The 20,610-nt window shown below is 50.5% G+C and overlaps 1 protein-coding gene across 1 annotated transcript in view; it reads right to left on the bottom strand.

The window, feature by feature from the left end:
* The window catches only part of Kcnn3 (potassium intermediate/small conductance calcium-activated channel, subfamily N, member 3), a 152,331-nt gene extending 148,488 nt beyond the window's left edge, over positions 1-3,843 (bottom strand). Inside the window, exon 1 of the mRNA NM_080466.2 lies at positions 2,603-3,843. Coding sequence (NP_536714.2) covers positions 2,603-3,538 — 936 coding nt within the window. The 5' untranslated portion in view covers positions 3,539-3,843. The remainder of the gene's footprint in view (positions 1-2,602) is intronic.
* Positions 3,844-20,610: the final 16,767 nt, after the last annotated feature.

Here is a 20,610-nt window from a genome sequence, read left to right as displayed (position 1 = left end):
ATCATCAGCAAAGACAGGCAGGCACACAAGAATCCTAGCAAAGGAAAGTCCCTCATCCACCCTGAGTGTCTCTGGGCTCTTCTGTCACAGAGCCCATCCCCCTGTATCCCAAAGCTGGGGAGCTGACACCTCTCTCCCCAACAGCTGCCTCATGTGTAAAGACAGTCTCCAACCAGACCCAGATTCCTTGTAGAACTTTCTCCTCTGTCCTTGCGTCTTACTTTCCATCTAATCACAGAGAAAGAAGGTGTCTCTCTCCTCAGTCATCACAGACAGCCACAGCCGACCCCTCTTACATGAGCAGGTGCTCTGGTGGGCCTTGACCTCATCTGACTCAGTCTCCCCACCAGAAAGCTGGAAGCAGCCTTGCAGGGTATCCTGACTTCCAAGAATCACACAGCCAGCAGTGACAGAGCTGTAACTCCTGATTTGGTCCTATTCTTTGATATGACCCTCTTTGCCTCCGAGGTAGATAGGGACATTTGCCTCACTAAATAAACATTTTGTTGTTTCAATCCCATCCCCGAGGTACACAGGAAGTGGTCACCTCACTGACTGAGGCACGCAGGAGCTTCCTGGTCACTGTCCCTCAGTACCATCGCCACCAGAGAATCAACGACTTAGGAGTGGAGGAAGCACACACCTTGGGTGATATCACCCAGTCAACACTTACAGCCTCCCGGCCCGGGAAAACCTCTCTCCATCAGAGAAGATAGTCGTCCCTGCCCGGTGACACCCTACCCCCAAAACACATTCAGACAAATGATCATGGATCCCACACTCAGAGCCGGACACAGCCACTGACTCCTAGAAAAGCCATTTCCTTAACAGCCGCCATGGGGGCCACTGAAAAGAACATGCTAGCACCATGCCACACCTCCGGGATGTGGGCTTCCACGGATTCCCCCTAACAAGTGTTCCTAATTCCCAGGGGGGGGTTGCCAGCCCATCTCCTAAGCAGAGCACACAGCAAGAGAGGCAGCTCTAAGAAGGCAGGGAACAGAGGGACCTGCAGCCTCCCAGGCTCTCATTACAGGGAATGACTAAGTGAGCTGGGCTTCCAGGGGAAACCCCACTCTGCTCATGGAGAGGTCTGTTCATCCAGGAGCTATTTAGACTGAGGCAGCTTCCAAGTGCTCTGGCTTGGGCAGTCCCTGCAAAGCAGCAGGTCCCTGGAGGACTCTCTGCTGGGAAGTCTGGGCTCTGTCCATGCAGGTTGCCTGACAAGGAGCACTGCCCACATCAGGTTAAAGGGAGACTCTGGGAATGGGGGAAATCTGATCAGCACCTCCCAGGTTTTTGTGACTAGATCTCTACAAGGAATGTGACAGTCTCCAGCAGCTGTGCGCTGCCTGAAACAGGCTCTATTTGAAACCTCCAACAGCTGAGCCCCTCCCAGCTACCCGCCAGCCAGCCCAGCCACCCCTTGTCCAAAATGACAAACAAATACACAAATACACAGAACAAGCAGGCACTCACACGAGTACACATATACACATGCAAACACCAGCAAACTGGGACCAAGTGGTACAGTAGGGGAAACCGTTTGCCCAACAATTCCCTGCACCTCCAAGCCTTCTGGCATGCAGCTTCCTGGCAAATGCAGCATTGACAAAAACCCACCTTCCTCGACCTCCTTCCCCTCTGGGAAGGAAGCTCTCTCCTCCAACTGAAAGGATAGAGCAATGGAGCGTCCCCCACCCCACCCCACCCCCAAGACAGTGCCTTGTGCCTGCCGTTCTCCATCCAGCGTGCACACACACGTACACTCATCTTTATTTATCCCAAGGAGAAGGAGTTAGGGTGGGAGGGAAGAACCAGGGCTAAGCTGGGGTGCCGACTCCGCGGTGACCCGCTGGGGAAGCCCTGTCATCCCATCCTAAGGAGAGGCGCTCCCCGTTCCCCGAGTGATGGCAAGGCGGTGCCCATGCTCTGCCTGGGTAACACCTGTAGCCATTTTTATCAGGGCATGTTTACAAGGCAGCGGCAGGTTTATTCTGAGTCCTCTTTCCTGAGGGAAGAGACTGCTGATTTCCTCCACCTATATTTTTAACCCGGTGCCCTTGGGAGAGACTCGGGAACATCTCCATTTTACCCTGGAGTCTCTCTGGGAAGAGAAGGGAAATAGAAACTTGGGAAGGGGGGGGGGAGCTGGGGAACGGTACAGGATCCCCACCCCCACCCAGACATTTATTTCTTTTTTATGGGGGGGGGGGAATGGAGTGGAGCAGGGAGGGGAGGCGAGGAGGGAAGTAGCAGGAACTGGCAAACACATCAAGGCAGAGTGTAATTAATTGGTGCGTTAAGCTGCTGGGTTATGCTTTAGTACGCGTGAGCCCGGAGGAAAAGAGCGATTTCTCAGAAGGGATTCTTTAATCCTCCCAAACACAGAGTCTGCACATTAGACACAGTGTGTGGGGATGTCCCCACAAAGGGAAGCAAGAAAGGAATTCTCACAGGACCATGGAAGAAAAACATGGGAAGTTAGGAAATCTCTCAAAATCAATCTCTCTCTCTCTCTCTCTCTCTCTCTCTCTCTCTCTCTCTCTCTCGTCTACATACTCCTTTTGTTGAATGTATAAAGAGAAACCACAGTCCCTACCTTTGAGTACAAACCCCAAGACAGTTCGGTCTCTATCACCATAACAACAATTCCAAACATCCCAAAAATCAGAGCATAGTCACTCAGTCGCTTTCTCTTTTCAAACAGGGCCCTCCTGTGTCCCAGCTTATAGCCAATGTTTTGGTTTTTCCGCTTGTTGGCTTTGGGGAAGGTGGTGCTGCCGGCCGTGGTGCCGGCATGCTGGTGGTTGTGGGTAGCGTTGGGGTGATGGAGCAGAGTCTGGTGGGCATGGTTATCCTCCCTGGAGGAGATGATAATCTCTGGGGGGTTGCTGGGACTGAAGAGCTGGAGGGGTTGGCCCTCAGGCTCAGCCTCGATAAGGTTTCTCCGAGAGGCGCTGAGGCGGCTGAGGGGCTTCATGACCCCACCGCTGTATTTGCAGGAGCTCATAGCTATCTCCGTGAAGGGATTGCTGTCCCGCCGGTGCACCAGGGGGCTGGCCTGCCGGTGCCGGCTGCCTCCACCGGGCCCACTTGTGGCTGTGGAACTTGGAGAGTGGCCAAGCAAGTGGTCATTGAGATTTAGCTGGCTGCCTTGCCTGGAGGAAGGGTGGAGGATGGCGGTAGAGTTGGCTGAAGTGGGGGCCCTGAACGCCGTGGGAGAAGAGTGCAACAGACCAGGATGGACAAGCTGGCTCTGGAGTTGGGCAAGCTGAGGCAGGGGGTGCAGTGGAGCCTGCTGCTGCTGCTGCTGCGACTGCTGCTGCTGCTGCTGCTGCGACTGTTGCTGCTGAGGCTGCGGAGGCTGAGGCTGCAGCAAGGGTCCCGGAGGCTGCTGGGGGACTGCTGGTGGCGCTGGCGGTGGTGGCGGTTGCTGCTGCTGCTGTTGCTCGTCCCCAGAAGATGGACAGGGACACTTGGGGTCTTCATCCAGGTCCCCCACCCCCGAGTCATGGAAGTGCCCAGAAGTGTCCATCTTGGGGCCTGGCTGAGTTCCCTGCAGCACGACCCTCCACCCCAAAGCCACCCTCGTTCCAAAGATGACCTCAAAGAAAGCCAGGCATCCAAGATTCCCCACCAGAAGTGTCTTGGCTCCAGTCCTCTCTCTTTGGTTTGCTTCAGTTCTCTGGGGCTGCCACTCGAGTATGCATTGTATTGGGCGGGTAGAAAAGCCAGGAGAGGAGCCGGGGGAAGGAGGAAGGGGCGAAAAGAACTCTATTCTGAAGGCGGTCCTCTAGGAGTGTATGAAGCAGACTCAGCTTCACTCCTCGCTGGCTCAATAGCTTCGCTCTCCTCCTCCTGACACTGTTATATGGCAAGCCAAGCCCACTTATTAGCCAGCGGTTTCATTGGCTTGGCTTAACTCTCCAACCCCTCCAAACTCCGCCTCCCTCTCAGGCTCCGCCTCCAAGAAGGGGCCTGCCATCCTTCGCTCCTCGCCGGGTGGCAGCGCAACGAGGGCTGGGAACTGTAGTTTTTGCTCCAAGACCACTACCACTCCAACCCCTCCACACTCCACCCGCAAGCTGAGCACCTGCCTTCTTTCCTCTGAAAGGTACGGTCAGGATACTGATGCCCACAGCAATCCCGGCTGAATGTTGGCGCTGGGGCGATGAAAGGAAGGGATCGAGAGCACCCTAAAGGGGAAGCTGTCACCATGCTGGGGAAACCGGGACCGGAGGACAAACGTTGATTAATAGCCAGTATCTGTACAGGTTGTTTTACACATTGGATTCCAGGTACATCTTCCAAAAGCCCAAGGGGATAGGGACTGTGCTCATATTTTACAAAGAAAATTAACACCGGGAGGCATTGAGCATAAACTGACAGAAGCAGAAGGGACCCACTCCTGACAGGGAGAAGCTCACCTACCTACCACTGTCAGAGCACCTGCGCTGTGTACAGGAGCCTCTGTTATTTCCAATCCTCACATCAACCCTATGAAGTGACGTCATCATCCTAAAAAAAGAAATAAAAGAAGGAAAAAGGAAAGAAAAGAAGCCCACTCACACGCAGATAAGAAATATGGCTCTTGTCACCCAGCTTGTAATTAAAGGCACTAGGATTTGAGCAGAGATCAGCCTGAGTCCACCACTCTTCTTCCGCTGCCTAGATGCTCCCCCCCCCCCATGATGATCAACACACAGTGGCTGTTCAATAAATAGTATCCACATGATGGATGGGAAAGGGCCAAAGAGAATCTGTCAAGGAAGAGCCAACTTCCCCAAAGCAGGATGTTTTAGTAACCTGGATCCAGCCTCTTCCAGAACAGCTGGGTCTGGAGTCACCTCAGGGTCGATGAGGACGACTGGAAATCCCAGTGGCTCCATGTCTGATCTGCCCCATGGGTCTCTGAGAGTCAGAGCTGGAAACAGCTGCTGGCTTCCCTGGTTCAGACTCCTCCTCATAAAGTATTTATTAGACTCCCACTGTGTGCAGAAGACTCTCCAAGGGGACAAGACCAGAGATGAATTTATTTCCATTTTTAATTGGGACAGCCTTAGCAATTGGGGGGGGGAGTGCTATGAATTCCTCTAGGCACACCTGGGCTCTAAGAGGGAGCATCTTCCTATCCACTTCCCAGCTCCCCACCATCCTCAGGCCTCTGTCTAGTGTCTCCCCTAGATAAGTGTGGAAGTACACATATCCAGATGCATGTGTGTGGTCACACCCGTGTACAGGTATGAGCACACACTTGCTCACACACACCCATCATGCTTCCAGAGCTTTCCCCCTGAATAGCAAGCATCAAATCGCCATGCCAGGGAGCATGGTAGAGTTCCCACCAATGAGCTGAGTGCCCTCTGCATACCAGTCCTCGCCTCTGCAAGCTGCTATGAAGACTGAGAGTAAACTGCTTGCACCATAAACCACACCCTCAGCTACCTGATAATGACAATCAATCTTGCACAAGATTGCTATCAATGATGATGGAGCAATGTGTACATACACACACACACACATGCACTCATGTGCACACGCCCTGGTACAAGCCTAGTGTCTCAGGCACATTTCCATCATCAGACAGGCCCCCAAGTCCCTACCTTACTTTCCAACATGGTCAGCCTGCCCAGTCCCTCTTCTCACCTGCCTCCTTCATTTCCCTCCCTCTTCAATCCGCAGAGTCAACAGTCTGACTCAAGGCTCCAGATCACATGATTAGGTTTTATGATCGAAAATAAATTAATACTAATACATTGTTAGAAGCAAAAATGTGCTGCTAGTACTGGACTTTCATGACAGATATAGATTCTGTGCTGCGGAAAATTAATTTCTAGGCCTGGAAGTTTCTTTGCCCACTCTACCACAATAGGTTGTCTTCTGCCTCCACTAACCTTCCTGGGTCACAGCAGGATCCAAATAGGGCAGGTATGCCACTATCCTGGATAGAGCTGCTCTACAGCCAGAGCCCAGAGGTTCACCTGGGAGTGGTCTAAACTTGAAACTGATGCTCCCACCCTGGGTGCAGCAACTTTGTCCTGAGAAAAGGTAGATGGGGTGTACTTAAAGCTGGAGCACACGCATACAGTGGTTCACAAACAATCATAACTCTAATTCCAGGAGATTGGATGCCCTCTTCTGATCTCTGTGAGCAGTAAACACACACCGGTGCACATACATACCCGAGGGCCAGTCCTGACTGCCATGGATGGTCATTCAGCATAAATAAGATGCACTTCGATCCACAGCTTCCTACTCTGTAAAATAAAAGAAATGAGGGTCCCCAGCTCCTGTGAGCCGATATATGGATCCTATCCCACTCCAACCCTCAGACCTCCTACATCACCGTACATAGCAACCTTGCCCCTCCAGTGTGCTGGGTGGGGCTGCACAGTACTGGTTGGTTGGTTTGAGACAGGGTCTCTTTATGTAGACCTGGCTGTCATGGGTCTTGATATGTAAACCAAACTAGCTTCAAACTCACAAAGATAAACCCGACTCTGCTTTCCAAGTTCTGGGATCAAAGGTGTATGCCACCACACCCAGCAATATTAGTTTTTAAAAGCCCACTGTGACAGGTTGCCTGAACTCCAGTTCACCAGTGGCACAATGGCAACTTGAAGTCTTTTGTGGTGGGAATGTTTACCCACAGAATGTACAAATGTGTCCTTCAGGGCTTGTTCCCCTCCCCCACCCCAAGTGGCTACTAAGTTTTTACCAGCTTGTAAGCATCTTTCCAACTGCTCTGAGCCATACTCTACCTAGTGTCTTCCCACTGCTGTTACATGTCCAAGTGTAAGAAACTCCCAGTGCCACCCCCTGAGCCCACGACCATGTCTATACACCACAACCCATGAGTTGAGAGCATTCTGAGACAATTGAGACTGAGGCATTAGACAGGTTTTTAAGACTTGCCTATAAATAGTAATCAGTAATAAGTGGCATAACTAGAGCGGAGCACAGGTCTGTCCCTGTCCAATAGGCAACCCTTGAAGCTTACATTGTTTCTATAGAGAGAAGTTATAGTTACATAGGTGACAAATAGCAACAACACAAATCCCAACAAGTAGCCAAGAAACTAGAGTTTGTTAAGACAAAAGAGGCTTCATGGGGCTGGAGAGATGGCTCAGAGGTTAAGCGCACTTGTTGCTTTTATAGAGGACATGAGCTCAATCTCCAACACACACATACAGTGTTTCACAAACAATCATAACTCTAATTCCAGGAGAGCGGATGCCCTCTTCTGATCTCTGTAAGCAGTAAACACACACGGGTGCACACACATACACACAGGTGAAACACACACAAAAGTAAAATGAATAAATCTAATAAATAAAATGTCTTTAAGAGAGAGGCATCATGGCAGCTGGAGAGGTGCCTCGGTGGTTACGAGCACTAGCTGCTCTTCTAGAAGACCAGGTTTGATTCCCAGCACCCACAGCCTCACGCAACCAGCTACAACTCCAGTTCCTTTGTATCCGATGCCCTCTTCTGGCCTCCCTTGGAACTGCATGCAACTGGTACAGAGCCATACATTCAGGCAAAACACCTACCTACATAAAATAAAATTAAAATTAAAAAAATTTAAAGAGGCTTCATGGAGGTGATAGGACTGGAGCCATCAAGTCGTTACACTACCTAAAGTGAAAGAATGGCACATTGGCCTCTCCTGACTGTAAAGATGAGGGGTTGGGGTGCAGTGAATTTCTTACCTCAAGGAGTAGTAGAGCATGGATGAGGTCAGAGTCCCCAGACTCAGGAAGGGTGGCCACAGGCTACAGGTGTGCTTTCAGTCTGCTCTGTCCTCTCTCCCAACTCACTCCTCACCACCTCCATCTTGAGCTTCAGTTTCACCAGGGCTGTGCCAACACACACCTCTACGTCTTAACTAACTCAGACCCTTCTGCTTGGCATGCCTTGCCCCATACCTCATCCAGCACATTGCTCCTTAACCTTCGAGGCATGACTTAAGGGCTTTTTGATTGGAGTGGGGAGATGTTGGTTTGTTGTTGTTGTTGTTGTTGTGTGTTTAGTTTTTGTGCTGGTTTTTTTTTTTTTTTTTCAGAAAAACCTTCCTCTCCTGAAATCCCCAATGCTAACCAGGGCCCTTCCTTCCCCTCTGCCTTTGGCCCCCTTGATTGTCACCATCAAGCACTGCAGCTCTCACGGCTTTATGTGCCCAAACATTCCTGCACTGTGACCTTCTCGGGGGCAGAACTGATGTCATCGTTGTCTCTGTGTCACACAGCAGAGGCCTGATAGAGAGTGACTGAAATCAGGGAGAGATCTTCTGGAGGGGAAGAGGAAGTCACAGCCTTTCCCTAACAAACAAGCAGTTTTCCACGTGTTAAAATGGGTGCGGCAGAAAACGGTGCTTCCCTTCCGGGGTGTTCCAGCTCTAAGACTCCGTACTGTCTACAGAACTCACTGCCTGTGAACGGACCCGTCTGTAAGGAGTGACCCATGGGCCTATAGTGGGAGCTGACTGTAAGGAGTGACCCGTGGGCCTGACTTGGGCTGCATTGGCAGCACCAGGCAGGGGATCTGATGGGGTGTGTATGACGGATGCGTGGGTGGGTGATAAATACGATGACAAATAATAATGGGGTGTCTAGAAAAGACAGGGACTTGGGGCATCTCCTTAGGCATCTAGGGGAGTGTCAGAGGACCAGACATTCATCTTCAGATGGTCAGATCAGAGGGAGCTCTGGACTGAAGATCTAGCTCATCGAACTACCCAGACTCGGTCAGCGTTCTGTTCAAATCTAGAAGCTTTGTTATTAGATTAGGTGGTGCTGTGAAGGTCAAAACAACAGTGCTGGCATAGCCCTTTATAGTTTCCGCATACATTACTTTATTTGAGCTTCCTGGAAGCCCCAGAAGCACAGACTGGGGTCCTATTGCTGCTCCCACCCCCATAAACAGGTTAGAAAGGTCTCTGTGACTCTCAAGGTCATCAGTTAGCTATGGAATCGTCTCCTTTCTGATGCCTTCCTGCCTTAGCTTGCCCTGTGTCCAACCATCCTGGGATGTAAGGAGCAGGGACCTCCTCAGAATCCTCTGTAACCCCTACACACACACACATACACACACACACACATACACACACAAACATACACACATACACACACACACACACACACACACACACACACACACACACACACACTTGGAGATCCTCTCTCCCTTTTGAATCCCCTTGTCATTTCCTTTGCTCTTTCTGGAGACTTTTCACCTTATCTTGGCTTGGCTTTATCAATGTTTGTGTCTTTTCTCTCCTGCTTTTAATTTGTACCATAAATCCCTTGATGGCAGGAGCTTAGGGTACAAACTGTACCACACACACAGGAACACACACACACACATACACACATGAATACATACACACATAAATACACATATATACATGAACACATGCATATGAACACACACATACATGAATACATATACTCATGAACACACATACATGCACACACACACACATATACACATACATGCACACACACACACATATACACATGAACCATACCACCACAACTCACTCTGAGTGCAGAGGGCATGTTGAATGAATGAGTAGTCTGAGTACATTTGTGAGAGTTTTGGGACACTTTGACTCTGGGGTCCTTGCCCCTGCCCTGTACCCCTAGCCTTAGGGATGCCAGTTGGTGAGTATACATATCCTATAATGTTTCTTTCCTCTGGGTTCCTCTACGCTCAGACTCTGAGGTGAGGTATGTTAAAACTTAACTATAGGGCTGGAGAGATGGCTCAGTGGTTAAGAGCACTGACTGCTCTTCCAGAGGTCCTGAGTTCAATTCCCAGCAACCACATGGTGGCTCATAACCATCTGTAGTGGGATCCAATGCCCTCTTCTGGTGTGTCTGAAGACAGTGTCAGTGTACTCATATAAAAAAAATCTTAATGATATATAAATATATAAATAAATCTTTTTTAAAAATTAACTATAACCTATTTACCACCTGAAGACTAAGGTATGATAACTACAGTGCCTTCTTCCTCCGGCCACCAAGCCACACACTAACACTAACTAAACACCTATGCATGCCAAGGAATCACACAACACCCTGCTTTGCTAAACAAAAATTAAACTTAGTTTAGGCACCACTGTGATGGGGACAGACCTATGACCTGTCCACACCTGGAGCATTTTCTGGGACTTGCTCTGTGCATATGTGATGCCAACAGCCAGGGGTCAGGTCAGCGTACCCATTCTACTGCTGGAAAAATGGGGTCAAGACAGCAAGCAGCTAGCTCTTGCTTACAGGAGGCAAGAGGCCAAGCTACAAACCAAAAAAGTCACATCTGTTGACTCCACCCTATCTCTGGGCTCTTTCCCTTCCAGGAAGGCATGTCACTTCCCTATGTTTGTCACTCCTGTCCCAGACCTCACAGGAGCCTCTCTGATGACAGGAGAGGCTCTAGGGAGAAACACTGAGTCTGCCATGGCTGTAAAGGTCGGCTGGTCCCTCCCTAGTGAAAAGATGGGAAGGGGTATCTGGGCAAAGTCCTGGGAGGAGCCATGGGCTGGACCCCACCCCGGTGGCTTCCAGCTGCCATTTTCTTCTGCCAGCAATCGTAAGGAGCACATCTCAGCACTCAACTTATAAAGCCAGACCCTTCAGGTCTCCTGCCACCACTGGCTGTGAAGACCAGATATATTATTAAATGCTTCTCACGAACCCTTCCTCTCTGGCGCTTCGGCGTGAGAACTTACTGTTCTGGACAGATGAATCACTCCAGATGGGAGCAGTTGTCTGCGGGGTCAAGGTCAAATGAAAGGTGTTGGCACTGTGACGGGAAAGAAGTGTGTCTAGGGAAAAGGCTGGGAAACAGGCACAGAATGCCAAGATTCTGTCACCGTGGTGGCCTGTTGGGTTCCCGGTGGTAGCACATACACTCGGTAAACAGGGTCACCATATGGACTGAGAAAGCCAGTAGCTAACAGAGGCTCATATAGACCCCTGACTAGAGAGGGCTTCATCCCAGAGCTTAGAACTATCCAAAATGGTGTCTTCTTGAGGCCAAATCAAGGAGAGATCCCTTCACCTGCCAGACTGGCTGTCTTGTAGACAGTGAGGACTTCCGGCAAGAGAAGGGCTTCTTCGCCTGGGTGGCATTCATAGCTGCTGGATTCTTAGCATTTGTAGCAGTGCCTACCGCAGAGCATGCTCTTATTAAAATATACTGAGGAAATTGGCTGCTTGGCCCCAGCTCCAAAATGATAGAGGAAGAAAGTCTCTAACAGTTTCCAAGACACAAAGGAGGCCCCAGTACCACCCAAGGTACTAGAGCCAAGTAGACAGGGCCTGACAGGAAAAGAGCGCTCTGGGGAACAACTCTCTTGCAGAGAGAGTAAGGAACAGTTGTGGGACCTGACTGGGGTTGCCCTGAGCCTGCTGAACCCACCACAGCAGATCTGTCAGGTAAAGAGCAAAGGGCCTGGAGGCTTGTACACCAGATACAACTCTGAGATTAGACCCTACTGACTCCAATTTGCTCTGCTCTCCCACCTAGGGTAGAGCAACCTGTGGAGGGTTTGTGCAGAATGTGGTGCCCTCTGCTGGTGGCACATAGACTTGCACTCCAGGCAGCTTGGGGGACACACACACACATGCACACACTCGCACACAGGTGCCCCTTACGCCCAATCCCAACTAGCCAACTCAACAGTCAGCATCCTTCTACAAAGACCCAAGAACTAAAGTGGATGCCAGGAGCCCTTGTGCTATTCTGAAAAAATAAGCTTTCTTTGAGGTGCAGGGGGGAAAGGTCTCACTGTGTAGCTCTCGATGACTAGAAACACACTATGTAGACCGTGTTGGCCTCAAATAGCACAAAGGTAGCTCCTATCTATCGAGACTCGATACACGGTAGAGAAGGTGTGAGCCCCGATGCTCTATGAGGACAGCACAGTGCCTTTGAGTGGGAAGGCTGGACAGGAACACAGAGCTGCCTCAGGCCCACACTTACTTGAAAGAAAAATAAGCTGGGAGGGAAGTTCATAAAACCCACACATCTTAGGACAAGCTGGGTGCCCAGGTCTCTTTGGCAAGCCCTCTTCCCCTGACCTTGATCTTGGTTTTACTTGGACGTATAGCAGCAGTCCCACCCCTACCCCTGCCTCAGCATCTCCTGCCCTGTTGCCCTTACAACCTCAGCCTCATGTAACCACTGCCGCACGAGGAAGGAAGCCCCGACATCCCTCATACACCCAAGAGCACACCCAGGACCAAGGCCCCAGATCCAGTGCGCTGCTGAGATGCGGGCCAGACAACGCCTGCCTATCCCTTCCCTCGCCTCCCTTCACTCCTGGTAAAGGTGAAAGCCAGAGGGTTGCTATGGACACGCGGCTGCGCTCTCCCTCCTCAGCAACAATCCGAAGCTGTCCTCCCTGCTGGAGACCAGGTCTCTAATTGCCAAGCCTAGGAGGCAGCCTGGATGCTTCAGGGAGGGACTGGGTGGCTGAGAGCCCGAGGATTAGACGGGCTGTGGCAGGAACGAGAGAGTGACAAGACGGAAATCACCTGAAATTGGAAGCAACAAGCTTGACCCGTGTCGGGAGACTGACAAAACCAATGTTGATTCAGCCAGAATTAGAAAAGCAATAAGTGTCTAAACAGGCTCCCTGTCAAATCGGACACTTAATCACTCTGGCCAGTGTCTCTCAACAGGACACTGGGAGGAAGAGAGGGCTGAGAAGTCGAGAGCTGGGGACAGAACAAGTCTGTGGGAAGACCTTCCACAGCCTTCTTACTTACACAAAGCAGCCACAGTCCAAGTGTTTCTGGGTTAGGTTCCTGGCCACTGCGCCACCCTGTGGACAGAAGTACCCCAGATTGCCACATGCCCCCTCGTTTGAACAACCAAGAACAGCTCATCATCACCAATGCTAGCCACTCCCTTACCAGCCATGGGCTCAGAACAGTCCCTGCAATGGGCTCCCACTATATGGCTATTGACTTTAATCTTGCCACCACCACAAGACCAGAGGACATCACTGTTCTAAAACTCCCCTCTAGGACACTGCCACTCTACTCTGTTCCCAGCTGTAAGAGCAGAGATTCCCCTCCACAGAGAAGTCACCACAGCTGCCACCTGTTCTCCAGACTAGAACAAGACCTTGCCACAGACTCAAGACTCATGTTGAGCATCCTAACCAGAGACACCAGCTGCTGGACAGGACCAAGTGACTTCATGTCCCAGAACCTTCCAGAAGAGGGCATAGAGGAAAGCATGCTGGCCCTAAAAGTCACTGTGCATGAATTCCAGGGTGGCCTTCTGGGAGCCACATTGTCTCATTCAGAGCCTGTATAGGTGACTCAGCACAGGCATAAGGAGGACGAGGCCAGTTATGCCCGGTTACCACCTCTCCCCCATCACTTCTTGGAAGACAAGACTGTGAATAGATAGAGACGGGAGAAGGAACAAGATGTGTGTGCACGTACATGTATGTGTGCGGGTGCATATATGTGTGTATGACTAAAGCTGTGTGTAAAGAGGCTGGAGACGACACAGGGGAAGGGACCTAAGACGTTTCTAACGGAACCACTTGCCAGGAGCTCTCTGTATGAAGTTGCCCCCATTTATAGTGACACTGGCATGCAGAGCTGGGGACCTGCCCCGACCCAACACTGAGTCCAGACTCGGGCCCACCCCTGTCTTCACTCCTTCCCATCTGGTACTACAAAATCACACGTCGGAGGGGGGATAGGTAAGGCTGTGTGTTTCAGAAAGAACGAGTGCCAAGTAAAAGCCATTATTCCAGCTGGGGAGGTTTTTTCCTATCATTAGGAAACCTTGCCTTCTCTGATTGTTTCCGAAACGGTGTTCCCAGGGCCATTTTGATGACAAATTGCTGCTCCCACAATCCTGTGGCCCCATTCTGGGAACTCCTGGGCAGCCTGCGGAGTGCTAATCCTCTTTTCTCAGAGCAGAGTTTTCTTCCTTCCTCAAGTGATTAAGCCCGGCAGCCCCCACAAACTGGCAAATGTGAGCCCCCTGGGGCAAGAAAAGCCAGTGGCTTGTTGCATCTTGCCTTTTCCATCTGAGCCAAGGGGGCCGGAGAAAGGGCAAGGAAAGAAAGCAGGGCAAATCCTGGCCAGCAGCTCCCAGTATCCACCATCAGTTGTCTAGTGTAGCCACCTCCAGCAATGGAAGCCTTGACTGTGGTGGGGGTGGGGATGGGGCGGCTTCGGCATCTCCTGACAAGGGTCAGACAGGTCATCAACTTCCCCATGCCTGTGGAGAGGTTCAGGCTGCCTGGCACTCCATCCTCAGCTGAGCAAAACTACTGTTGGAGGAGCAGCCAACAAGAGACCCTGAGTTTGGGCTTAGGAAGTTGATTTGGGTACTGCTAGCAGTAGAAACAAAGGAAGAGTAAATATCTGTTAGTCTGGCCAGTCAGTCGCAACAAGAGACCCTGAGTTTGGGCTTGGGAAGTTGATTTCGCAACAGAAGAGACTGGCTCCCTAGAAGTAATGAATGTGACATGGCTAAGGACCTAGGAAGGTTTGGGGGGCTGTTTGGGTTTTGTTTTGGTTGGTTGGTTGGTTGGTTGGTTAGTTGGTTTTCAAAATATTTATTTCATACGAGTGTTCTGTCTTCAGACACACCAGAAGAGGGCATCGGATCTCATTACAGATGGTTGTGAGCCACCATGTGGTTGCTGGGAATTGAACTCAGGTCCTCTGGAAGAGCAGTCAGTGCTCTTAACCTCTGAGCCATCTCTCCAGCCCCAGGTCTGGGTGATCTCCTCACTTTTCCTCTCACACCCCTTCGGGTAGAATCCAGAGCCTTGTGCACACTGGGCAAGCATCCTCCCACTGAGCTACGTTCTCCGCCCCTTGTCACTTTCCTCACTAAGTTGTCCAGACTAGTCTCAAACTCAAGATCCTTCTACCTCAATAACTCCTCAGTAATTATGACTTCTCTGTCCCTCTTCCTGAAGGTATGCATTTCACTAACTCAAAAGGCAACTTAAGTCAAGACTTCAAAAGCTCCTCCAGCAAGCACACTCATCTTTGGCTAGGTTCCAGTGTGAGAGAGGGTAGGGAAAGGGGTGGTACCTGTTTCCAAGGAATGGGAGCTCTATGCAAGGGACTCAGAACATCGATGGAGTTGGCTGTACCCACCTGAAGAGAATGAGCTCCTGTCCACCTGAGGGTCCTTAAACCTTCCCACCCCACCTCACCACCCTAGCGCCATGGCTCTCAGTCTGTGGGTCTCCCCCCGTTTGAAGTTCAAAGGCCCTTTCACAGGGGTGGCATATCAGATGCCCTGCATATCAGATACTTACATTACAGTTCAGAACAGCAGAATTACACTTATGAAGTAACAGTAAAGTAATTCTAAGATCGGGGGTCATCACAACACCAGGAACTGTATTAAAAGGTTGCAGCAATAGGAAAGTTGAGAATCACTGCCCTAGAGAGCTTAGAGAAGTCTCAGCCACACTAGCCCAACTCAGAGCACAGCCATGAAGCTCCTGCCCCTCCCTGCTTCTCCTCTGTCACCTCACCCTGGGCCATTTTAAAGCAAGTCAGTAGCTTTGCCAAGAAACACACAGGGAAATAGGAGAGGAGAAACGTGAGTCTGTGTGGCAGTTTGTCAGCTGCACCACAGAAAAACCGACACTGGGGGAGGCGATGGACGCCAATGACTCAAAGCAGGTTCGGGGATTATCTGCTGTTTTCAATTATCCACGCCCCTCATCACCATAGAGAATCGGGAATCGGGTGTATCTTCCTCCCCCTCAGTGCTGTTGCTGGCATTAGAGATGTGATTTGTACTTTGAACAACTGTGGGTAAAGGACTCAGAATGGTCTCTGTGTAAAATTTCCCCAGCGCTGAAATGTCATTAAATAGCTCCCTGCACCTGGCACCTCTTGGTCCCTTTAAAAATAGCAGAAGATAAACACATCTAAGGAGAAGAGAACTGGCAATTTCTGAGCATTTGTGTGTGTACTCAGTACTTGCTCTGAGCGAAGGAAGCATCAACTCAGAGAAGAGCGCTGCTCTCTCATGATCTGTCCCAGAGTGGGACCACAGACCTGGCGCTCCAACACAGAGACCATCTGACTCCAAGGTTACCTCCTCACCTCATCTCAGTGAACTTCAGCCTACCTTACAAATCATGGTGGGGGAGGCTCCCTGTATCTGCTCAGATGATGCTAATTACCAGGAAAACAAAAAACAACAACAACAAAAAACCAACATCTCAAGTACGTACCATTATTTCCTCCCCTGGGAACTAAAAGTCACATTAATTGGTAGCACATGTGACCAGAACATAGTTCTTTGGGAGTTTGTGCTCCTCCATCCCCTGCATGCCAACCACAACATATGCAGACATCCCATCAGGGTTTGGAAATAGCCAGGGAGGCTGACCCTATGGATCTCTACTTAATCACAGGGACACTGCCTTAGAAGCCCCTGGACTTTCTCCCCCCTCCCCCTCCCCATAAAACAGGTCACATACTCAGACCTAAACCTTTCATTGCCAAAGGGTGAGGGTGCATCCGCTGTTCGAGGGACTGACTTCAATGGCTGATGTTGCCCTAGGAATTGGGATCTAGAACACGACAGTTATCACTGGCTCCTGGAAAGGCAGGTGCTAGGTCACTAGGGACCCCAGGCTGTGAGTTCTTCCCCTAGAGCAGCTGCCCGCAGTCTGGACCCAGAAGACATGCGCCAGCTCAATGCCCTTGCAGCTTAGACAGGAAGGAGTGAGGCCAGCGGCTGCACCCAAATGACAACCCGCTGGTCCTGTGCAAAAATGTGGGGGACAGACTCAGCTGACTTCATTAGAGAGATGTGGGAAAGAAATCTCCTTAAAGATTTGTTCTATCACATACCAGGGAAACACAGCCTTCTGTGGAACTTATGAGCAAATGATATGAACATCCAGGTCTTCAATATCCTGAGGAAGCTTGATGATTATCTACTTAGATAATGGGGCTTCAGCCCAGGTAGACGTGTAAGAGCAGGGGGAAGGAGAAGGAGCCCTCTGAGTTCCTGGATACAAATCCAGGCTCTAAAAAGCCACAGGGAAGGACAACAGCCTGTTCAACAATGCCCTGAGCTGAAGGGACCCTGAGGATGTGACCCCCAGGTGGGCAGGAAAGTAAGATGGGAAGCCGGGAAGCCGGGGGAGGTGAGACAGACTGACAGACGGGAGTGAGACCGAAGCAATGGGAGAAAGGAAAGGACAGGAAGGAGGGAGGTGATGGACAGCTGTGGGAAGCAGGTCAGAAAGAAGAAACCAGAGTAGCGGGAAGGCAACAGGGAACAGAAGGTGCCCAGCAAGCCCTGCTGTCATGCTGACTCTACTATCCCCAGCCCTGGGTCCCCTCTGGGAGCATCCTTGCTTCTGCTTCCATGCAGCAGGAAATCCAGGACTCACTCATGTTCTCCTAGACCAGCAGGATCCAGACATTTCCAGTTCCTGCATCAGTGGCCCCGCTGGGCGGAGGGGTCATGATTCAGATGCCTCGCTCATCATAAGTCTTCATTTAAAGGCAGAAGTAGGAAAGAGCCAGGTCTCAAAGGAGTTTTGTCACTGCAAGCTCGGACCTTTGAACCCTGTTCCTCACCCTGATTTCCTGATTTCCTAGCTGGGAAGAAGACAGCAGTCTATAAATAATCTATGTACTCCTTATAGCACACGTGTCTCCAAAACTAGTTCCCAAAGCCTCCATTTCTCTCTCTCTTCTGGCTAGAGAACTCTTATTCATCCCTCAAGACCCTGTTGAAATGATGTTTCCAAATAAGGATTTTCTTGGCTTCCACATCCCCAAACTGGGTTAATGAATCCCACATTACGTTTTTAGCAGTGTTTATGACCCCGAGTCTCTCGGGCAGTGCCAGGAGCATCCTGGAAACTCCATAAATGTTTGCTAAAGGAATGGATCAGTAAATCAATAAGTCTGCCTCCCTATCTTGATTGAGAAACTGCTCAACTTTTATGAAACTAAACTGACTTACAGAACTTCTGAGTAAAGGGACATTAAGTACCACCTTGTAAGGTTAGTTACAAAAGGACCAACAGTCACTAAATTCTCTTTATATCACTTGAAATAGTTTCCTGACCTATACCAATCTATGAATGTAAAAGGGAGATTGGTTTTGTTTTGTCATGGATGCATGCATATGCATTCCTCTGTGTGTGTGCTGGGGGCAGAGGAGGCAGGTGTTGAGAAAGTCTTGCTATATATCCCAGGCTAGCCTGAAACTCACAATGTAGCCCAGGATGGCTTAAACTCAAGCACTCCCTGCAGTTGTCTCTTGGGTGCTAGCGATTCTTATGCCCAGCATACAGGGTTTTAATAAGCGTGCTTCTCTGAGTCTTTATAGCAAATATTTTCTCATTAGAAAAAAAATGGAAAAGAGAACTGGGCATGGTGTTTTGTGACCATAGGCCTATCTCAGGAGAGAGGAGGTTTTGACAAGTTCAAGGCCAGCCTGGGCTACTCATTAAGTTCCAGGTTAGCAAGAGTGGTATCTCAAAAGGGAAAGGAAGAATTTGAGGACCAGCGGGTTGCTCTCTGGTGAAGTTTCTGCTGCAAAAGCCCCATGACCTGAGTCTGATCCCCAGAGCATTGTCCTCCAATCTCCACATTAGTAATCATGTTTAATTAGTAAAAATAGAAAGTAAGAGAAAGAGAAACAAAAAGAAACTCACTGGAAGCAGCAAGATCAAGTACAGGGCAGCCCCTGCATCCCAAACAGCATTACCAAGATACCTTGTAGCTCAGTGGCTTGCCCCGAGGGTGCCTCTAGCCCTGGGTATATATACATGAAGCCCATGAGCCTGAGAGGCCTGGATACTCAGAGCCTGCACAGGGCCTGAGATGGGACCCGTGCTCAGACACCTGGACATCTGACTGCAGCCTCCTTACATGTGTGAAACTCCCTGGCTGCAGACCGGTGGGGAAATCTGGGAATTCCATGTCAGTGCTGGACAAATAGTCTAAGTCCTTGGAACAAAAGCGCCTCTTGCAGTCAAGTTTCGGCCCCAGCCAAGAGAGACATCAGTGAATGTGGTGAGCTGAGTACACGCCCCTCCCTACTCCACAGTACACATGGGCACAGGCACATGCACACACGCATGCACACATACACACGCACACACACGTTGACTCCCCCACCTGTGTCCCCCTGCTGCTGAGACAGGCAGAGCCATCAGTGGAGCCAATTGTAAACACCTCAAAAGCGGCTTCCCTTTATCTCTCACAGAGGCACAGCCCATGTGCTGGCTGTCCAAACTGTAGAGCACCTCAGAGAGCCTAAACATACTCTCTTTGCAGACACTTCTAGGGCCTTGCTGTACTCACACAGAAATTACAGCTGAATAACGTGGGAGACCCCGTGAAGAGTGACAGTCATGTCTCCACTAACTTAGTCTGCCTCTCCAAACCATCCAGGGTCCCCACCCAGGCAGTCCTGTGTGGTGGGTGCCACTCTAGGCACCTGCCACTCCATCCTGTTCTCTCAACCTCCAAAATGCTCTTGGTTGCCACCCTCCTTCCTCTCTGTGTCTACTCTATCTCACTGCTCGGTTCCCCTCCAACCCTCAGATTTATGCTCCGTGTGTCAGCAACGGAATCTTCTGGGAATGAAAACCCAGACCCATTGCTCCTCTGCTAAATAACCCCACGGCGGCTTCTCAGAGCTGTGGGGATAAAACACAGCCCTTCTTCGTGAGATTCCACTCTCCCCTAGGTATCGTTTCCCATTCCCCGTGTTCACTGCACACTGCCACCCCTCCCCCACCTCCTTCCAGTGCTCAGCTCAGAGCACCACAGAGGCCTACGATCCACCAACCCCTAATCAATCCCCAACCCTAGAGTCCCTGCATAAACCTTGCCTCCTTGGGAACTCACACAGGTCCCGTGTTATTTCCCCCACTAAGATGCTGCACTTGCCTCTCCGATACTGTCCTGCTTCCGACCAAGCATCATGGTCTGTGTCAGACTCTCCTCCCTCAGCAGCATCCCCACTAAATAGGACCACCAAAGAGCACTCTATCCCCAATCACTATGTGACCATGACAAGGTAGAGCTGAGTGCTATCGTGGTGGAGAGGAGCTGGGTCCATCAGCAGGCGGGTATGGGGAACTTCTAGAGGCCGAGGAGAATGCTCTCAGGGTGAGGATTCCAGGACTAACTGTGGTTCGTATTCTCAGCAGAGCAAAGGCTTTGGGAGTTACACTGAAGAGATCAGAAGCACTAGCCTACGGCTTGGGTTCCCAAAAGAACAAGAGCAGGATAAGAGATGGCTAACACTGTCGTACATGGTGCCGCAGGAAGCTGGGTAGAACTGCTGTAAGCTCAAGCCCAACCTGGGCTCTTACAGAGGAAAACCCTGTCTTGAATTTTAAAAATAAAAGTAAAGAAATGGCTGAGATATTCTGGAGAAATCTGACCAGAAGTGGCTTACAACCCAGAGAAAGTTCCCTAGAGAAGAAAAGGCAAAGCAGGTCCAGGCTGGGCAACAACATCTTCAAAAGGCACCCAGCTGGAGGGGGGGGGGGGCGTGGGGAGGGAGAGGAGGGCATTGCTGTGGAGTAATCCACACAATTTAGATGAC

The sequence above is a fragment of the Mus musculus genome, chromosome 3, assembly GCF_000001635.26.
Source record: "Mus musculus strain C57BL/6J chromosome 3, GRCm38.p6 C57BL/6J".
Taxonomy (NCBI): domain Eukaryota; kingdom Metazoa; phylum Chordata; class Mammalia; order Rodentia; family Muridae; genus Mus; species Mus musculus.
Note: the sequence above shows the minus strand (reverse complement) of the source record. Positions and strands in the feature narration are given on the sequence as shown.